Genomic DNA, 19,225 nt, shown 5'->3' with positions numbered 1-19,225 from the left:
GTTGCAGTGGAAGGTGGCCCAACACCATATATACCGGGTGTCCCAGCTAAATGTAACCAAACTTTTAAAAAAGGGGAAGTTTCCTAGTCCAGTGAAACTAACTCAGGGTTGTTCATAGTCGCGTGGCCTAGTCTTGAGTATTTTTTTCGCTCTTCAAAGTTAATTAATTAGCTATGTTTAATTAGCTAACTTTTTAATATTCACTTCAGGAAGAAAGTGTCAATGAAAAAGTTTTAGATCACCTCGAAAAACCGCTAGTAGTGCTGTTTCCCTCAAGTTACGATTCACGTAGCTTCATTTATTGGCCTTAAAAGAAAGTTGTCACGTGACTAGCTGCTCGCTCACTTCTCAGCCCCAATGTGCACCTAAAGTATAATCGAAGAGAGGGCTTCAGAAAAAATGATTTTTAGTCTTTCAGGCGCGTCTTGGGACGTTGAAGTGGCACAGTTGTCATGTGGAAGCTTTTTCTTATTGTGCGGGTTGTGGTTAAAGACCGGTAAAAATACTACTTTACGTAAATGTTACTTTGCTGCAAAGGTCTCAGTAAGCTGTTTCTCAAAGCGATCTACAACTTTTCCATTGACACTTTGTTCCTCAAGTCAATAATTAAAGAGTTAGTTAATTAAGCTTAACTAATTAGTCAACCTTGAGGAACGAAAAAAATACTGCACACTATGTCGCGCGACTCTGAACAACCCTCATTTGGTTTCAGACGGCTAGGACACCCCATGTTTTTTAAAAGTTTGGTTACATTTAGCTGGGACAGCTGGTGTATGCTATGCTTACCCTGCTGCTTCTTGCGCGCCTTGTCGCAGATGGCGGGCCGTAGGTGGACCCTGTGCCCCTGGTCGGAGACGCAGCGCAGGCTGCAGACGAGCACCCCGAGGCAGGACTTCTTGAGGATGTGCACGTTGTGGTTGTTTGTGTTGCGCATGGCCCAGCCGGAGGCATGCCGCCGAGCCTCCTCGCAGTCGGGCCGGTACACGTAGCGGCAGTGGCCGTCCGCCCACTCCTGGTACTCGTCGAACACGCTCACCTGCGAGCAAATCCACTGCAGCTAAAAGGCTGTTTCACATGGTGCGACGCGAACAAAAAAATACGGCCCGGTCGCACTGTCGTTGCGACGGTAATCGCAGCCGTCGTTTCATATGGCAACGATTTCAGTCGGTGCGCCCCGCCGCGGTGGCTCAGTGGTTACGGTGCTCGGCTGCTGACCCGATATACGCGGGTTCGATCCCGGCCGCGGCGGCCGAATTTCGATGAAGGCGAAATTCTAGAGGTCCGTGTGCTCTGCGATGTCAGTGCACGTTAAAGAACCCCAGGTGGTCGAAATTTTCGGAGCCCTTCACTACGGCGTCCCTCATAGCCTGAGTTGCTTCGGGACGTTAAACCCCCTAAACCAACCGATTTCAGTCGGTGCGCCCCGCCGCGGTGGCTCAGTGGTTACGGTGCTCGGCTGCTGACCCGATATACGCGGGTTCGATCCCGGCCGCGGCGGCCGAATTTCGATGAAGGCGAAATTCTAGAGGCCCGTGTGCTCTGCAATGTCAGTGCACGTTAAAGAACCCCAGGTGGTCGAAATTTCCGGAGCCCTTCACTACGGCGTCCCTCATAGCCTTAGTTGCTTCGGGACGTTAAACCCCCCTAAACGAATCGATTTCAGTCGGTGCCTTCGACACCCTATTATCGGTGCGGCCTTTCAGTGGCCAAAAATTATTTGGCAGCAATAAATGTGAAACGTCGTGGCAGGCGTTGATTTCGTAATCATAGGTAATTATACTGAGCCGTGATGTATTATAATGTTCAATAAAACGTTTTGGAGATTTTTTTATTTTGCCTTTGTTAGATACGCAACTACGCGCATCTCGCCGCAAAGGCAGCGAAGTGTTGCGCGCGGGTCGGCCTCCGGCGCGCGATCTTTGACACCGAGTATTCAACCGTGGCGCTCTGACCCCAGAACGCAAGTTTTGGCGGTGGAGTGGGCTGACAAAGTCGTCGAGGGCTATGTACTCTCGACCACTTAACGCGACCTCTTGCCAAGCTCTTTCCGGCGAATAAAATGTTTTACAATCAAACCCTAGAGGGACCGTTCTAGCCTCCGTTTCTTTCGCTACGGACCTGTCAGTAGCGCAAAGTAGTCAAAATAACGCGGACGCCAAATTCCTATGGTTTCCGTTCCGTCATTTCCAGTCATGTCGCTGAGCTGCTATTGGCTGACTACTGTGACCATCGCTGCGATCGCACCGACGCTGCGGCAGTGCGAACAGCTTGTTGAAACTCTGTCGCAGTGGCCCTGAGACGAGAACGACGCGCATTTCTGTCGCACACCGGCAGAAATCGCACTGCGCTGCGGCAACAATCGCACCGTGTGAAACAGCCTAAACTCGTGCGCCAGTAAAATAGGCTCGGTAGGAAAGCTCAGCTTGTATGCGAGAGCCGCGGCCTGACTGACGTTATCGGATCAAGACAAGCGTACCCTCTGGTACGTCAACGAGTGAATGGACAGCGAAACCACGTGCGGAGCGCAGCGCAAGCAACAACTCCCGTAAACCGCAGGTCTCTTTTACTTGCTTTCTTTAGCGTGCGCCCCTGGAATCGACGAATAGTGTTATGTATAGGACAGCCGCCTTGACGAAATCTGCCAGTCAGGCGCGCGTGGTTATCACACGCTGTTGATAGCTGGTGCTGCACAGACGCCCAAGTTTGAAATGTCTCGCATGAAAACTCGCTGGGAAGATCTCCCGGTGCGATAGTAATGCCCAGATTTTCTATAAACTGAGAAGAAACTGCTACGAGTGCCGCATAAAACGAAATTAGATGAGCCAGTATACATCGCTGTCTTTGTGTTCCAAAGCTACGTAAGCAATAATTAGTTTGCGTCACCTAGAGTTGCTTTAAATAGTCCTGAAAAAAATTTGCTTCTATTGAAGTGTGGCTGCCGTGACCCGCACTCAACGCGGGAACTCGCACTCTGCAACAGGTCACATATACCTGTAGGCCACGCAGCGGTCGATGGTCAAGTATATGTGTAATACTCGGTATAGCACTCAAATGTACCTTACAAGACCAAATTGCCTCAGCTGGGGCGTCCTGTCTGGGTTTCCGGTCCGCTATGTGAAGTGAACTTCTCGATTTTTTTGAAGCCAGAAACGCGGCTACAGTTGAAGCTTAGACGTTATGCTCCTCTCAAATGCGTCCAAGTGTGAACGGTATTTAAGCTTAGTGTGACGCGATGATGAACGGGGCCCAGAGGGAGCCCCGACCTCCCGCTGAAATTCAGCGGTTGTTTCAACCATCGAGAAGCGCGATCAAGAATGCTGCCCGAACGTCTGCTTGCACACTGTTCCACTATCCGACTGCCCACTCTTAGCGCCTCAGCCGTGACACAAAGGCGGGTGGGATGGGGCAGGATTACCATCGGTTGCCCCGCTGAATCCGCAGCGGTCGGATGGGGCCAGACTCTTTTGTAGAGCTCGGGGGAGCGCCCTGTCGTGGCGCCATCCGCTCGGAGCAATGCGCGCCAGCCCTTCGATGGGAATCACACCATCCGTTGCGGAGGGCGACGGGGTAGCGGTAGCGAACGCCCGAATCTCGGTGCTCTGATCTCTGAAGGGGTCCGCAGACACACGGGTGTGGCCGTCGCTCACACGCGACACTGAGGCCGGCGTGACCTCGTGGCGTGAAATTCGCGTTGCTATTTCGTTTGCTTCTTTTCTCCGATGGCGTCGAGTTGGCAGGACGAGGTGAGCGGGAGACTATACTGTGTTCTCACGGATTGTAATTCGAATTAGAGGAAAAAATAGCGCCAAACCATGCAAACCACAAGAAAGAAACGAGGGCGAGACAAGCGCTAACTCACAACTGAAACTTTATTGCAGCCAGGAAGCGCCTTAAATGAGGTGAAGTTTCAAGGAGAAAGAAGGGTGACAAGAAAGTGAAAGTGAACAAAGGCAACCATCTGGGATCGCACGAACAGGCAGGCAGCCAAAAATCGCAAAAATAAAAAGAAAAGTTACCTGATAGCGGAATCTAGGAAATTGAACTCAGAGGCAAAAAGAGATAAAGATGGAGTGCTGACACACATACAGCCAAATTTCCTTATGTAGAAATCCTCCAGAATAACACGTGCAGTTTTATCCGTGCTTTTGCCAAGAATCTTTGTCTCGTTTAACCGAGCCTCGCACCCGTTGCAACTCATTACGTGCGCAACTAAATGTGCATACTTATCCTTCCTATCTGATAAACTTCACCTCATTTAAGGCGCTTCCTGGCTGCAATAAAGTTTCAGTTGTGAGTTAGCACTTGTCTCATCCTCGTTTCTTTCTTGTGGTTTGCATGGTTTCGCGCTATTTTTTCCTCTCATTCAAGTATGCACCAACTAGCCCAAAAAGAGGTGTTAATGATTGTAAATGTTTCATATTTTTTGTTTTGGTGGTAGGTACGTACTATGCGCATTGCTCAAGCATGCAAACAATAATGAATAAATAAAACGCACGAGAAGTTGCCAACAGAATGATTAGGCTTGCCAGTAATCATCACCCGCGAGGCCGAAACTAAGAGTCTACTGAAAAGGCTTGAAATTAATTTCAGGACAGCGCAGCCAGGCATGGAAAAGGACATGGTTGGGGCGACGCCAGGAGATATGGGCTAGAGAAAAAAACACACGTTGATAACAACTTTGCGGAAATTATCATAATGATCATCATCGTCAGCCTTCCTCTGCAGGGCAAATGGTGTTCCCACTGGCATCCAATTAACCTTGCTCTGTGCCACCTGCGGCACCACCACAAATAAAACAATTACATCAGCCACCACACCTCGGCCGCCTTGCTACGCTTGCCTTGTATTGTAATTCACTCCGTCGCCCGTCACCTTCACGTCGCACTAAAAATGCGTTGCCCATGCCGCTTTCTTCTTGATTTCAACTCTAGAATATCGTTAACTTGCGCTTGTTCCTGGACCTGCTCTGTTTCATGGTTTTAACTTTACGCCTATCCTTTCTCTTTCCACAGCTCGCTGTGCTGTCCCCAATTTAAGTTCAGGACTTTTCGTTAGCCTCCCAGTACTCGGCGCGATGGCTCAGTGGCTTTGGCTCTCGGCTGCTGATTCCAAGTTGCTGGGTTCGACTTCTGGCCACATTTTAATGAAGCCGAAATGCAAAAAAGGCCTGAGTGCCGTCCGTTGTCAGCGCACGTTAACGAATCCGAGTTGTGACCTAAATTGACTTAGAGCCCACTACGTCATCCCTCATAGCGTCCCTCATAGTGTCGCCTCGGGACGTTAATTAAGGTTTTAAACCACACAACCTGCAATTTGTTTAGCCTCCGCCGCATAGGTGAGGTCGGTAAGATACAGCTGTTGTACACTTTCGCCTTGAGGGATACTAGTATACTTTCATTGATGGTCTGAGAGTAGCAGCCAAATGCAATGGGGAACAGGAAATGGGCTTGGCCAGGTCAGGTAATGCAAGGAACGGTGCCAGTGGCGATTTCAAACGCAGCCGGCAGAGAGTCAGGCGGGCAGATGAGATTAGGAACTGAGACGCAATAGCGTGGCAACGGCTAGCACAGGACATGGAAAATTAGAGGTCCGTCGCTTTGTCCTGCAGCGGACCCAAGTAGCGTTGATGATGATGATGGTGATGATTACCGCCAAGGCAGTACTAACGTGATTTATGTGTTAAGGGAACACCTGCTTGTCTGCTGTTTGAAAGTGCTGAGGTTGGATTTGATTGGATGTTTTCTATATTGTTTCGTTCATTGGGGCAAAGATGCCGCAAATCGCGCATTTGAAGATGGGCCTAAGTAAGGGTCGTTACGAGTACAGAGCGAAATCAGTACTCGCTTCTCGGCATATTCCACGAGCGAAAAACCACGCCGAATTGAATGCCTCGTAGGGCTTTCGAATCATTGGCCGTCTAAGGGGAAGGGAAGGGAAACGCATATCATCGCGCCATCTCGCGAGGACTCAACGGCGTCTGAAATAGCAGCATTTTCTCGCGAGCGCGCACACAGCCATGTCAGGCACTGCTCTGGGCTGGCCCGGCGCTCGCGTGGGCTTGTCGGGTGCGCCTCGAGTTGAGTGACGAGGAGAACAGACGCCGTGGTGCGGGGCCGAAGCAGAAGCGTGCAGCGCTGAGGAAGACACGAGGTGCGCGCTAGGAAGCATGCAGTTTTAGTTCCAAGGAGAAAATAAGGGAGCGGAAACATGCTCGGGGCATTAGAAATCATTGGGCAAACACAGCGCGCTGCTATAGAGTTGGAAAACAATATCCCATGCTCCGCTCGCCAAATTAGCCGCGCACAGACATGCATCAAAGAGTATGGCGCGGCGACAAAGCCTCCGTCATAGGTGCCCTTTACTATCACACTGACCGAGGCCATCGACGGAAACTACAAATTGCGCGAGCGAACACAATAAGTGTCTGCGCCCTCCACAAAGGCTGCACCGTACTTAGGAAGAGCGCAGAGGAGTCAGTCGAGGGGGCATAGGACGTAGTCTGCGCTGAAATGGATGCGAGCGGCAGCAAGACCTCCTGAACTGCACCGTACAGGCTAGCCACGCGTCGGGCCGGAACGTCAAACGGCGGTAACCCCGCACGAGCGCGCTATCATTCGGTGCGTTGCCGGGGCCATGGTCAAGCTCACGGCGGCGGCGGCCATCCGGAGCGCCTCCCAGCATGCGTCGTGAGGACACGCAGCGCACTAACGACCGGTTGTCGGCAGCGGCGTCTGTTACGCGACGGACCACCCCTCGGGGAAGACTGGAGGGTGCGCCGCTCATCGCGCCTCTTGTCGGACGCCGCCCCGCGCTCCTGGTTTTCACGTGGGGAGATGAAGTGCGTGCGAAGGAGGGCGAAAGAGCTGCTCGACGACACCGCAAATATTTGTCCGGAAAAGAGGCGAGAAGAAAGGTGCTGGGCGCTTTGCACCGCGGCGCCACGCGTGCTGTTTCGTTTAGCGGAGGTAGAGGCTGCGCTCAAGCTCTCGGCCTGGCGCTAGAACTGCACGTCACCGGCAGTGACGTAATAAAGCAAATCTTCCGCTAGTAGTCCAGCCTGATGACGCGGGTTCGATCCCGGCCGCGGCGGCCGAATTTCTATGAAGGCGAAATTCTAGAGGCCCGTGTGCTGTGCGATGTTAGTGCACGCTAAAGAACCCCAGCTGGTCGAAATTTCCGGAGCCCTTCACTACGGCGTCCCGCATAGCCTCAGTCGCTTTGGGACGTTCATACCTAATAAACCAAAGTAGTCCAGCCTGAAAGCAGACTACCGACCTCTACGGCCGCCAAGCTAAAGGTGGACTAAGTCACTTGACCACGGCTGTCAGCTTCAAGTCGGAGAAGCCAACGTCTTAAACACACGCCTCCCGAATGAAAAAAAATTGAAAAATTGGTTTTCAGGAGAGGAAATAGCGCAGTAACTGCCTCAGTTGTAGGCGGACACCCCAACCGCGCCGTGGGGAAAGGGAGGAAGGTGTGAGTGAAAGAAGAAAGAGGAAAATAGGTGGCATAATGGAGGTCTCCGGAATAATTTCGACCACCTGGGGATCTTCAATGTGCACCGAAGCCTACCGCGTTTTGCTCCCATCGAAACGCGGCCGCCACGCTCGCGTTCGCACCAGGGAACTCTGGCTCAGTAACCGATCCATTACAACAAACAGCGCACAAAACAAAAAGACGAAAGGAAGGACACACGACGAGTGCTGACTCTCAAACTTTTTCGCCATCGAAAACAGTTCTTTTACGCACGACCGCCTGAAATCGCATAAGGAAGTTAAACAAAAAGGCTTACAAACATACAATATTAATAGTGCACAGTGAAATCACCTTGCGTTGAGGAATGCGACTTCACCATTTGTGAGAAATATGGTAGGTTTTCTGACCCATGTGTCCGAGTTTTGGTGATGTGATACGCTTTAACTGACACCCATGCTGTCTTATCCAAGTATTTGGCGAACACTCTTGCGGTGCTGAAGTCGCACGCGAGACGGTGGGACGCCACGCATGAATCTGGGTCTTTGTTTTCGACATTTTTCCTGTGCTCGCGAAGACGTGTATTCAGACATCGTCCAGTCTTCCCTATTTACTGGGCGCCGCATCATAAATCTATCTGATATACGGCACCTTCGGCGCACTCAACAAATGGTTCGCCAAAGCGAAGAGTTATATGAGCGTGCACGGTTCGGTGTCTCGAGTTTGCGATGCACGGATGGGCTGATACGGGCCAGTTTCATGTGGCGGATAAATGCGCGTCCACCTGATACCGTTTCGCCACATTCTTGAGACTATGCCAGAGGCGGTGAAAATACGAAGTGGCTTTATATTGGTTTCTTTTATCTTTATTGTGTGGTTGGTTTACGGTTTATGAGGGTTTAACGTCCCAAACCGACTCAGTCTTTAAAGGACACCGTAGTGAAGGACTCCGGACATTTCGAGCGCGTGGGGTTCTTTAACGTTCACTGCCATCGCACAGTACACTGTCCTCTAGAATTTTGCCTGTATCGATATTTGACCGCCTCGGCAGGAATCGAACCCGCATCTTACGGGTCAGCAGCCGAGCGCGATAACCACTAAGCCGCCGCGGCGGCATCGCTATTGTGTGGCTGAATAGCGTGCGGGTGCATCACTTTTACTTCATTAAGCAGTGATCCGGCGATGCGTGGTAACAATTGTTGCAGGTATGCTGCTTCCTTTAATCTGCTAACCTGGGCTTCGAAGCTGTTGCCTATCAAGTGGAAACATGACTTCTTCCGGGCATTCTCGAGGCATGATTAGGCTCGCAATTCTTAACTATCTCTGTGTGCCCTGAGCTAAAGCTAAGGGTCGGTCTTAATTACCTTGTGTTATGGCGCCAGCATACATGATTCATTTCAAGCTTAATCTGTGTGTCTCAAAACTCTAGATCCGCTTTGCGAAACGGTAACAGGTGGATGTGCTTTTGTCCGCCCCATGAAACTGGCCCGTATCAGCCCATCCGCGCATCGCAAACTCGGGACATCGAACCGTGGTGCTCGTAACTCTTCTCCGTGACGAACCATTTGTTGAGTGCACTAAAGGTGTCGTATATCAGATGTATGTTTCTAAACCTTTTTGTTTAACTTCCTTATGTGATTTCAGGCGGTCGTGGGTAAAAGAACAGCTTTCGATGGCGAATAAAGTTAGCTGAGAGTCAGCGCTCGTCGTGTGTCCTTCCTTTAGTCTCTTTTTGCGCTGTTTATTGTGTTGTAATGTATACCGTCTTTGCCAAAGTAACCAGGCTTCATGGTTTGGTTCCAGCTTGTATAGTGGAGCCCTTATGGCTTTCCTAAAGATCAAAAGGTGTTGGAAAGTAAGAAGACCCCCAGTCCTTCTCTTTAACGACCATTTGAGCTTCAGGGAAGCTGTTAGGGCTCCACTGTACGAGCTTGAAGCAAACCATGCAGCCTGGTTACTTTTGACAACGGCTGTACTATTACCTACTCGCCAACCTCGCTATATTTCTTCCCTGAGCCGAGCGTGCTAACCACTGAGCCACCAGGGAGAGTCCTCCCGAATGCTCAATGTTCCACGATAAACCCCCGTGAGCCCTTGAATAAATCTCGGTCCACAAAGCGCACCTTGGGCACGTGGCTGTCGTTGATGTCCCAGTCCGCCTGGTGACCTGGCCCAGCACTGCAGGCCTGGACCATGGCCGCACCCTGGTGCCCCGTGGCTTCTGCTGGCGCTGGGTCCCGGCTGATCCCGCCGCTACGCTGCAATGCGACGCCGGCTCCGGCCGCCCGGCCACCCTCGGAAGCCGCCGCTGATGGGTGCGATGGAACTGTCTAGGGTGGGGGCACGGATCGCCAGCTCTTTATTGTTGCTGTTGTCCTCGAGTGGACCAGGCGGTGTCTTAATTCTCAAAAAGATTTTCTATGACGAAATCGCAGGTACCTTATACAGGGTGTCCCAGCTAAATGTAACCAAACTTTAAAAAAAGGCGAAGTGTCCTAGTCCAGTGAAACCAACTGAGGGTTGCTCATAGTCGCGTGGCCTAGTCTTTAGTACTTTTTTCGCTCTTCAAAGTTGATTAATGAGTTCAGTTTAATTAGCTATCTTTTTAATTACTGACTTCAGGAAGAAAGTGTCAATGCAAAAGTTTTAGATCGCCTCGAAAAACCGCTAGTAGTGCTGTTTCCGTCAAGTTACGATTTACGTAGCTTCATTTATTGGTCTTAAAAGAAAGTTATCACGTGACCAGCTGCTCGCTCACTTCTCTGCCCCAATGTGCACCCAAAGTCTCATCGAGGAGAGGACTTCAGAAAAAACGGATTTTATTCTTTAAGGCGCGTCTTGGGACGTTGAAGTGGCACAGTGGTCATGTGGAAGCTTTTTCTTATTGTGCGGGTTATGGTTAAAGGCCCGTAAAAAAACTACTTTACGTAAATATTACTTTGCTGCAAATGTCTCAGTAAGCTGTTTCTCAAAGCGAACTACAACTTTTCCATTGACACTTTGTTTTTCAAGTCAATAATTAAAAAGTTAGTTAATTAAGCTAAACTAATTAGTCAACCTTGAAGAAGGGAAAAAATACTGCAGACTAGGTCACGTGACTCTAAACAACCCTCATTTGGTTTCAGACGGCTAGGACATCCCGTGTTTTTTAAAAGCTTGTTTACATTTAGCTGGGACACCTGGTATATTAAGTATGTACACATTTGATTTTTGTCACAGAAGAGTAAATGAGCAATCGAAAGCGGCTTCACGTGCGCGAAATGAAAATATGAGAAGAGCCATGAATCCGGGTAACGAACTGTGAAAGAAAGAGGCAGAGAAAAAACTTAACAAGGCAGCCGTCCTGATTGCCTATCAGAGTTTTGTGTGGCGGAGCACCAGGCGCGTAGCCCCGTTCTTTTAGTACGAGGGGACTGACCCCTCTCTCCCACAAAAAAAGGAAAAGAGATTGGAGGGGACTCTTAAACCCCGCCTTAAAGCCATGACGCGATAGAGTAATCGGTCGATTCCCATATAAGCAACAGATCATTCTGTACTTCACATTCATAGATCCCCGGGAGTCGTCATACCCCTCCTGGCGCAGCGATGCAGCGGTTAACCGATTCGCTGTTATACGATGGCAGGTGCTCCCAGCGATGGGCGTTGTGCGGCCCAGGTTGCTTGCTCTTCTCGAACTCATTAATTTAAACGTCACGTGCCACGGTGGGCAGCTAGCTCACTATCAGGTCACGATGGCGTCGCAAGGTTTATTATTGACAAGGACATAAAGGAGTTGTTATTGCCTGATTATGCCGCCGGCTACTCCTTTGCGGATAATTGAAGAAATACACTGTCCGATCTTCTGCTTTCAGGAGTATTTATATTTGCGATTAACCGCACCTTGTGTTCACCAGCGCCACCCTTGTCCATAGAAGCGAACGAAGTGCGTCCGTCCTGTATTACTGTTTGTGCGACGTGTAACGCCGTCGAACAGTAAGGGCGGAAGCTGTACGAAATCCCTCTTCTGCTACCTACGGCCAGACAGCCTTCTCATTTTGCCATCGCATTACATGCCCAGCCGAAGCCCATTTATTCCTCTTGATTTTGACCAGATGTCCTTAACCCGCCCGTGTTCTCTCACCCACTCTGCCCGCTTCCGGTCTCTTGACGTTACGCCTGTCATTTTTCTTTCCAAAGCTCGCTGCGTTGTCCTTAACTTAAGATGAACCCTTTTCGTTAGACTCAACGCTTCTGCCCCACAGGTGAGTGCCGCCTGGTGGTCAAGCCTGTGTCCTTTAAGTATTTGTAGAGGACGTTGATGGGCTTTCTTCCCAGAATTTCATTGATCATGGAGCACTGCGTACTGCATTGTATTCTATCTTCTTTTCTTTAAAATAAGCAGTGCCACTGTACCTCTGTCTAGTGCTTGGGGGCCTGCGGCTCTGTCGGCTCTGTCGGCGGCTCTGTAAAAGCTGTCATTTAGGACAGCTTTTACTGCAGGCCTCCAGTGTCATATGCACCGTGTGTGACACGAATAAAGCCATTATTATTATTAAGGAGGTCTGGGCCAAGGTCCCAGGATTCTGGCTTCCCTTATAGGAGACGAGAATCCGATCACAGGAGTGCTGCATTGAGGGATACTTGTTCATAGACAGGCGAAATCCGCCTTTTTCACAAAATGTGGCGCCTGTGGGGAGTGGCTAAAATTCGTCTGCCACTGGTTGAAAACAAACGCATATGGCCCATCTGCGCCTGGGACCCATTAGCGCCTGCCATGCGACGAGTGTGCGCTCAATAGCGCCCGCCATCTGTCGTGCGCAGTAGGAACTGGCGGCTTTGTTTTCAACCAGTGGAGGAGAAGAGGAGCACATGCGCACAGAGGTCGCGGGAAAAAGGCGGATTGTCTCTTCGTACCCGCAGTCTACGATACCGGTGAGGTTGGACGAATACTCGAAAGATATATTTTGAGCTCCCATTCTCGGTTTTATTTTAACACCTTGCGGAAGCCACGGTGAAGCCGAAACTGAAACTGAAGCCAATGCCTCTCCTGAAGGCATTCATTGGTGAGAAAAGAACGGAAGAGTCTTAACGTAGTTAAACCGAGTAGACGTGCGAAAGTATGTCTTCATTCTTTGCCTCTTCTTTCTGGCATCTGGCATCCTCACTTTTCATCTTCACAACCTCTCTCCCCTTGGCGGACACCCTCCTCCTCCCATTGACTATAATTGGCGCGACGCTCCTTCGGACTTACTCAATAAGCTTCCTCCCCCTGCCTGCAGCTTGCGCGACGCTCCTCCGCACTCACCAGTGCTTACTCTAATTACTCCGAGGGTCACGCAAGTCTTCGTTCGGTTTGACTCCGTCATGTTGTGCTATCGCAACGAAAGGTTTTAAAGCGCCTCGAGCTGCATTCGAGCCCAAGCCGAAAGACGCGGGCTCGATTCCAACCTAGGTGGTCGAATTTCGATGGCGGCGAAATTCTAGAGGCCCATATACTATGCGATGTCAGTGCCCGTTAAAGAACCCAAGGTGGTCGAAATTTCCGGAGCCCTTCACTACGGCGTCCCTCATTGCCTGAGCCGCTTTGGGACGTCAAACCCCCATAAAGTATAAAGCTTTATTACGCATTCATCCATAGTCACCTCCATTACTGTATTAGTTCCTGACTCCTATATCTCCTGTAGAACACATACGAAATCAAGTTGTTCGATTCATCTCAAATAGTCCTCATGATGCAAATGTGTCTTCACTTCTTTATGAACTCCATAGTCTTCCGATTAATTTGCTAACCAAATTTAGCTTGCGAATCACAGTGTTTCAGTTCGTCTCTAACAGTAATTTGCTTTATATTATCGGTAAAAGTAGCCTACATATCCCCAATATCACGTGATTTTCTCTACACAACAACTTTCTGCAACCAAAAGTACGCACTAACTACAGCAAAAAGACAGTTGGATTTGCAGAAATTGACCCCTTGAACAGCCTGCCCTTCACCGTTAAATGCTCACCGCCTCTTGCTTCACCCAAACGGTCGTAACGTTCTTTCATTTGTACCTAGATCTCTTTTTTTCTGTAAAGAAAGAACATCATTATGTGTTATTTTCTGCTGGGTTATTATTGTTGTGTTTTAAATGCTTTTGCTGCTGTTCTGTTGATGTTTAGTAACTGGTTAGGTTTTGTTCTTACGCTGTGACTGATTATTCTTTGCATAGGTAATGTTTCCAAGTGCATCTACTTTCTCACAAGAGATCCCGTTACAGTTTTCCGCTTCGGGACCTCTCTCTGTAATACATACTCTGATGCATTATGTTCACTGACATTAAACTTGACCTTCAACTACCAGCGCAGTGGTTAAGCGATGCGCCACTGCACTGGCAGGTGGCTGTTCGTATCACAGCCACCGGTAGGGACTAAGCATAGGTTGAAATGAGAGACTAAGCATGAAAAATGAATAAAAAAATAAGCCTCTCCCGCACCACTACTGTATCGCGGGTATAAGCCCCATAGTAATATAAAAGATTTGGCCCGTGGTCAATTGAGATTTAGCCACCCGAAGGTGGAAAGAAATCAATGGGGAATCTCTTCTAAAGCGGCCCACGGCCGGAGGAGCGGCCCCGGGGAGACTCCCCTAATCTCCCCTGGGAAGGAGAGGGATGGGATGGGCTATAGGAATAGGATGTGGGAAAAATGGCTGGGGTTATGGGAAATAGGTGGGATGGGGGACAGCAGGATTTTTCTCCATATTTGATCCTCTGAGCTCCTTTTCAGGCCTCCGCAGAGGGCGAGCACTCAAATTTCCACCAATGATGCGACCCTCGGCCTCAAGCGTACTTCCAAAGATCGTTGCCAGGGTCTCCGACCATCCGAGACAGGGAAACCTAACATGGGCACGACTAGGATCCCCTCCCCCAAGCCAGGTTCCGCTACCCCGACAGTCCAACAGTACTAAGATGACAGAGTTTTCACACCACCCGTTCGGTGCTTCGGCTCTTACTCCAAGGTACTCGCACACACAGCGGGAACTCTTTCACGGTTTTCGCGGCGTCGCACCACCGGCGTTCGCCCCTGACATAGTATGCGAGACTCCTACCTCCATGCTTCGACGGCTTGGAGTCTCATTTGATGTCCGCAGTTGTCATCGCGTGCTACCACAAGGTATATCTGCACGGGCCCCGTCAACCCGATGCGAAGCAGGCTTTCCTGAGCCTGTCGAGGTATTTAGGAGCTTGATGGCTCTCTGCGATTTCGTCAGGTCTACTAACCGTTACTTGGTATTGACCGCCGGACTTTTCGATGTTTCGGGGCTTACTGGCCTCCCGAATGGGCTACTAGTTCCGTCACTTTTCCTGTCATCGGGCCTAAGGGCGACTTCCCCAAAACCCAAGCTTGATTCGCACAGCCGCATGCCCCCGCGTGGAACCGAGATCTTCGGAATCGGTAACCAACACGCCCGCGGCTGGTTGGTACGCCCTTCGTACCGAGAGGAGACCGTGCGGCTTTAATTTGGCGGTTCAATTTCAAGCCGCCAGTCCTGCTTTTGAGCCGGATTCCACGTGCCCAGTCTTTATCCCTTCGGACCTGCCCCCACACACGGGCCAACGGCATCGTGGGCTGCGACACGCTCAAAATGTCGCGGCAAGGCTGCTGTACCCTCTCCTGGGGTTCGCACCCCCAGAGGACGAGTCCCGGCCATCCCATCCCTCCCTCTGGCGTTGCACCGGAACAAAGCCTGGTAGCCGAAACTACACCGGTCCGTATCCGGTAGGGTAGGGGCACAAGCAGGCCACACAGTCGGATTTCCCCAGGGACTGTGCAAACCAAGTTGCTGTTCCCGAGAAACCTCTCGCGACCAATCATCAATTTAGCTGCCACCTGCCAGGGCAAGTTGGGATGACGCCACAAGGTTACATGGCCTAGGTGGCGCGACGCCCTCCTCCCATTTGCTACACCTGGCGTGGCGCTCCTCCAAACTTACCCGAGCTTCCTCTCATTGGCTGCAGCTTGCGCCGCGCTCCTATGAACTTACCCGAGCTTACCCGAGTAACTCGGATAAGCTTTTGTTAGTTCGGAGCACAAGACGACAAGATTACAAGATTCTTGCTCGGGGATTGTACTACATCTGGAGCAGCGCTTTCTCACTAAAAGGACCTCCCCGTGTTATCAATGCGACGACGTAGTCTTCCAAGTGGCGCGGCCTGAATGCTTTCGCAGGCAAGTCTCTAAAAAATCGCAGTTCGTGTACGCCAGTGCTGGCTTATGCGGGCTTGGGTCTCGAGGCGTGGGCCATACATATTTTCGGGGTGTCCCATGTCGCTTCAGAACGTAGGCCGGCTCAATTTTCAAATTTTCGGGAGTGGGCCACCCACATTCCGGGGATGGGCCAACCCCATTTTTGGAGGTGGGTCAGTTCCATTTTCAGAATAGGACAAGCCTATCTTCCACCCAAGCACGCCCATGTTTGCCGGCAGTAAAATACGGTCAAGGTGAAAGGTCAAGAGTCAAAGGACGAGGCTTCAGAGACTTATCGGCTTTTTCAGAATTGCTGCCAAGCAGTGATTTCGCACTAAACAAAGACCGCGTATACGAACGACATTAAGAAGAACAGAAAGCTGGGCGAGTTGGTTGTTATCCATTTTTTAACAGCGCGAAAAAGACGACAACGTTTACACGCACAGCAACACTAGCGCTGACTCTCAAGTGAAAATTTATTATCCGGGACAATAATCCCGGTGACTATCATGTGTTCAGCGTGAATGTAGAGGACTTATACTACTGGATTCCTCACGATTGTTTGCTGCGCTTTGTGAGGGACTGCATTACGGAAGAAAATGATGAGGTGCGATTCCGCAACGCTTGTGATGTGTCGCTGGATGCCTTTCTTGAAGTACTGTGCGTGTACCTTAGATAAACCATTTTGCTTGGAATTATGGTGTGGTTATACAGCGCTCTGGGATTCGCATCGGTTCTCGTTTGGCACCGATGCTAAGTAATTTGTTCCTCAGGAGGGTTGACAGAGCGATTGAAGGAGAGGTACCGGCCGGCGTACTTAAGATACTTAGATATGTGGACGATTACCTCGTCGTTGTAAGGAACGACAGCTGTACGCAACCTGTGCTTGACACTTTTGTCAGGAATGGCCATGGGCTTACCTTTACCCAGAGCCCATTCAACATGGCAGGATTCACTTTCTGGATCTAGAACTGAGGCTTGAACCGGGGCATGTTTGCTGGCTGTATTCGCCACGCTCCGTCAAGAGGCTACTAAGCTTCCAGTCGGGGCATTCCAAGTTGGTGAAAGATGGCATTGCCACTTCATGTATTCGAGCCGCTCTAAATAAGTCGTGCTTCCATTTGATTGAGGAAAGTGTGAAGAGCCAAATTGCCAGGCTTAGGGAGGCAGGTTTCCCAGAAGTCACGATTGGAAGGCTATGTGAAGGAATGGTGTCAAAAATGAAATCTAACCACATACGTGAAGCAGCCAAGCGCAAGAAGATCGCGGTTATTCCTTACATCCACTCGGTCTCTCACCGTCTGAAGAAAGTGGGCCGTAAATATGAGGTTGGCGTTTAATTTTCGTCTCGAAGAAAATTGAGTAATATTTGCCCGGCTGTACAAAGAAGATGGGAGTCCCTACTTGGTAGGAGGGCCGAAAGTGAATGTACCACTAACCGTGCTGAAAGAAGGGTTGATGGCGTAAAAGGAGTTGTATATAGAATCCCCCTGTCTTGCGGCGCATGGTATGTAGAACAGACAGGACGTTGCTTAAACGACCGCCTGAGGGAACATTCTAATTCGTTGGACAAGGGAGGCGGATCAAATTTAGCTCTACATTGCAGACAACGTGAACACGCCTGCACACCTTTGCTTGAAGAGACGTCTGTAATTTTCAAACACAAAGATCAGACGGTAAGAGAATTAGTAGACGCGTATCACATTGATAAGGGAGGTTCCGCGTGTGTCGCAAAACCGTCGTTGTCATTGATTAAACGCGAGTTTGCCCTTTCTTGAGAAGTCGTTGCCGGAAGTTGAAGATAGGATAAGTAGGTTTTTGTGTGTCTTTTGGCGGGATTATGTATAAATGTCGTTTGTGATAATAAATTTTCAGTTGAAAGTCAGCGCTCGTGTTGTTGTGTGTGCAAACATCGTCGTCTTTTTCGCACTGTTGAAAAACGAACGACGTGCAAAATACACGCGTAGCCCTGCCCCCTTTAATGACCAGACCAGGAATGTGCTACGCTGCTCCTGCGAAGCGTTTCGTGAGGCCACCTCTTTTGGAGACACCGCAATTTCTTTAATGGATAAGGGGACTCCAAAGATGCGCACTTGTTAACATCGAAAGGGACAGAGAGAGGCTAAGCGCAAACATACAGCAATAAGGAGAGTTCAACACTTCTCCCAGAAGCTTCGTATTACATCCCGAGGTTGATTAGACACAAAACATTATACAGTGGTGGAACCGGTCGAAAGTTGTCGGCAGCGGGTAAGAGCTCGGAGCGTACCCTACTAGAATGCAGGCCACATACTGTGGCGAGACGCTGGCCTCCTGAGGTGGTCGCGTGCGTTGTGGGACACAACAGAGTCTGTCGTCGACGAGCTCGCACGCCCACATAAAAGTGGTAGAAGTTCCGGTGACGGCGACCCGGGCGGATAAACATGCATACCACACAAACGACTTTTATTGTAACGGAAAGAAGAAGCGCCGGCACATCCGAACACAAGAAAGATGCAAGGACAAGCGCCTACTGTCAACTAACTCTTTATTGTAGGATCCGCAGATTGGCGGATCTAATCAGAGGTAGTAAACGTCACATGGTTTGCAGGGCCATAAAAGTGACCATGTTTCTTTCAATAACACTAACCTCTTGTCCGTGCCTATTTCTTGTGTTGGTCTGATTTGGAGCTTCTTTCCGTTACAATGAATGCAGCACCGGTGCCTGTCTGGCCTCTGGCATGGGAGCGCGAACGCCTGATTGCCCTAATGCACGATACGTTGCAGTTGAAGAAAAAAATTTTTTTTTTCTGATCCTGGGATTGAATCCAGGACAACCGCAAGTTGGGAGCAGTAGCTCTAGCAACTAACCAGGATGACTGGCAGATTGTACGCTAGGCCCAATTGATTTGCGAGGCTGATCCGAGGACCAGGCCGAATTTTTCTTCAGGACTGAGGCTTCTGAGAAAAATCGTCAGCTTTCCTTTGTACCCTCATCACTGTGCTCTTGTGGACGCTAATGAATAATTACCACCAAACTGACTGTCATATTCTGTTGCGCGCAAAAAAAAAAAGCAGGAAGAGATTTGAAAGTGGCGAAAAATTATCATGCAGCTATGTAGCTAGCTCGTAACAATTGTAAAGCCATTGATGAGAGGCTTTTCAAAACAGCCTCCAGTGTAAGTGCTGCTACGTTTTCTTTCACACTTCATTGTGTCTGCAGCAGTAGACACCGGCTGCCCCCAGGCCATCTGCACGATCTTGAACGCCACACCACAGTAACGAAAATTCAGTCTATATCACCCAAGCAACTAGCACCGTACTGGAAGAGGTGGGCGAATCGAGAAACAAGGATGCGATAAAGCGTGACCAGGCGACCGCGAGTCAGGACGGCCCCGCCGCGGCGTGCCTCTCACCGAACGTTCTGCGCATGCGCGAGGGACGATTACGCATTCGACTTGCTTCCGGCCAACGTGCTAATTCCCTTCCAGATGAGCATCGCCTCTCCGCGCATGGCACGCCGCTCGCATTTTCCGCTCTCTTCGGGCACGCACAATGCACCGAA

The 19,225-nt window shown here is 50.1% G+C and overlaps 1 protein-coding gene across 1 annotated transcript in view; it reads right to left on the bottom strand.

Moving 5' to 3' along the window:
• The window catches only part of LOC149334836 (uncharacterized), an 84,583-nt gene that overhangs the window by 47,522 nt on the left and 17,836 nt on the right, over nucleotides 1-19,225 (bottom strand). The window contains exons 2-3 of the mRNA XM_089551464.1: nucleotides 9,597-9,803; nucleotides 787-1,036 (exon numbers count right to left, since the gene is read on the bottom strand). Of these exons, the coding sequence (XP_089407590.1) occupies nucleotides 787-1,036; nucleotides 9,597-9,668 (322 nt within the window). The 5' untranslated portion in view covers nucleotides 9,669-9,803. The remainder of the gene's footprint in view (nucleotides 1-786; nucleotides 1,037-9,596; nucleotides 9,804-19,225) is intronic.

The sequence above is a fragment of the Amblyomma mixtum genome, chromosome 7 (assembly GCF_055824585.1).
Source record: "Amblyomma mixtum isolate Tamu chromosome 7, ASM5582458v1, whole genome shotgun sequence".
Taxonomy (NCBI): domain Eukaryota; kingdom Metazoa; phylum Arthropoda; class Arachnida; order Ixodida; family Ixodidae; genus Amblyomma; species Amblyomma mixtum.
Note: the sequence above shows the minus strand (reverse complement) of the source record. Positions and strands in the feature narration are given on the sequence as shown.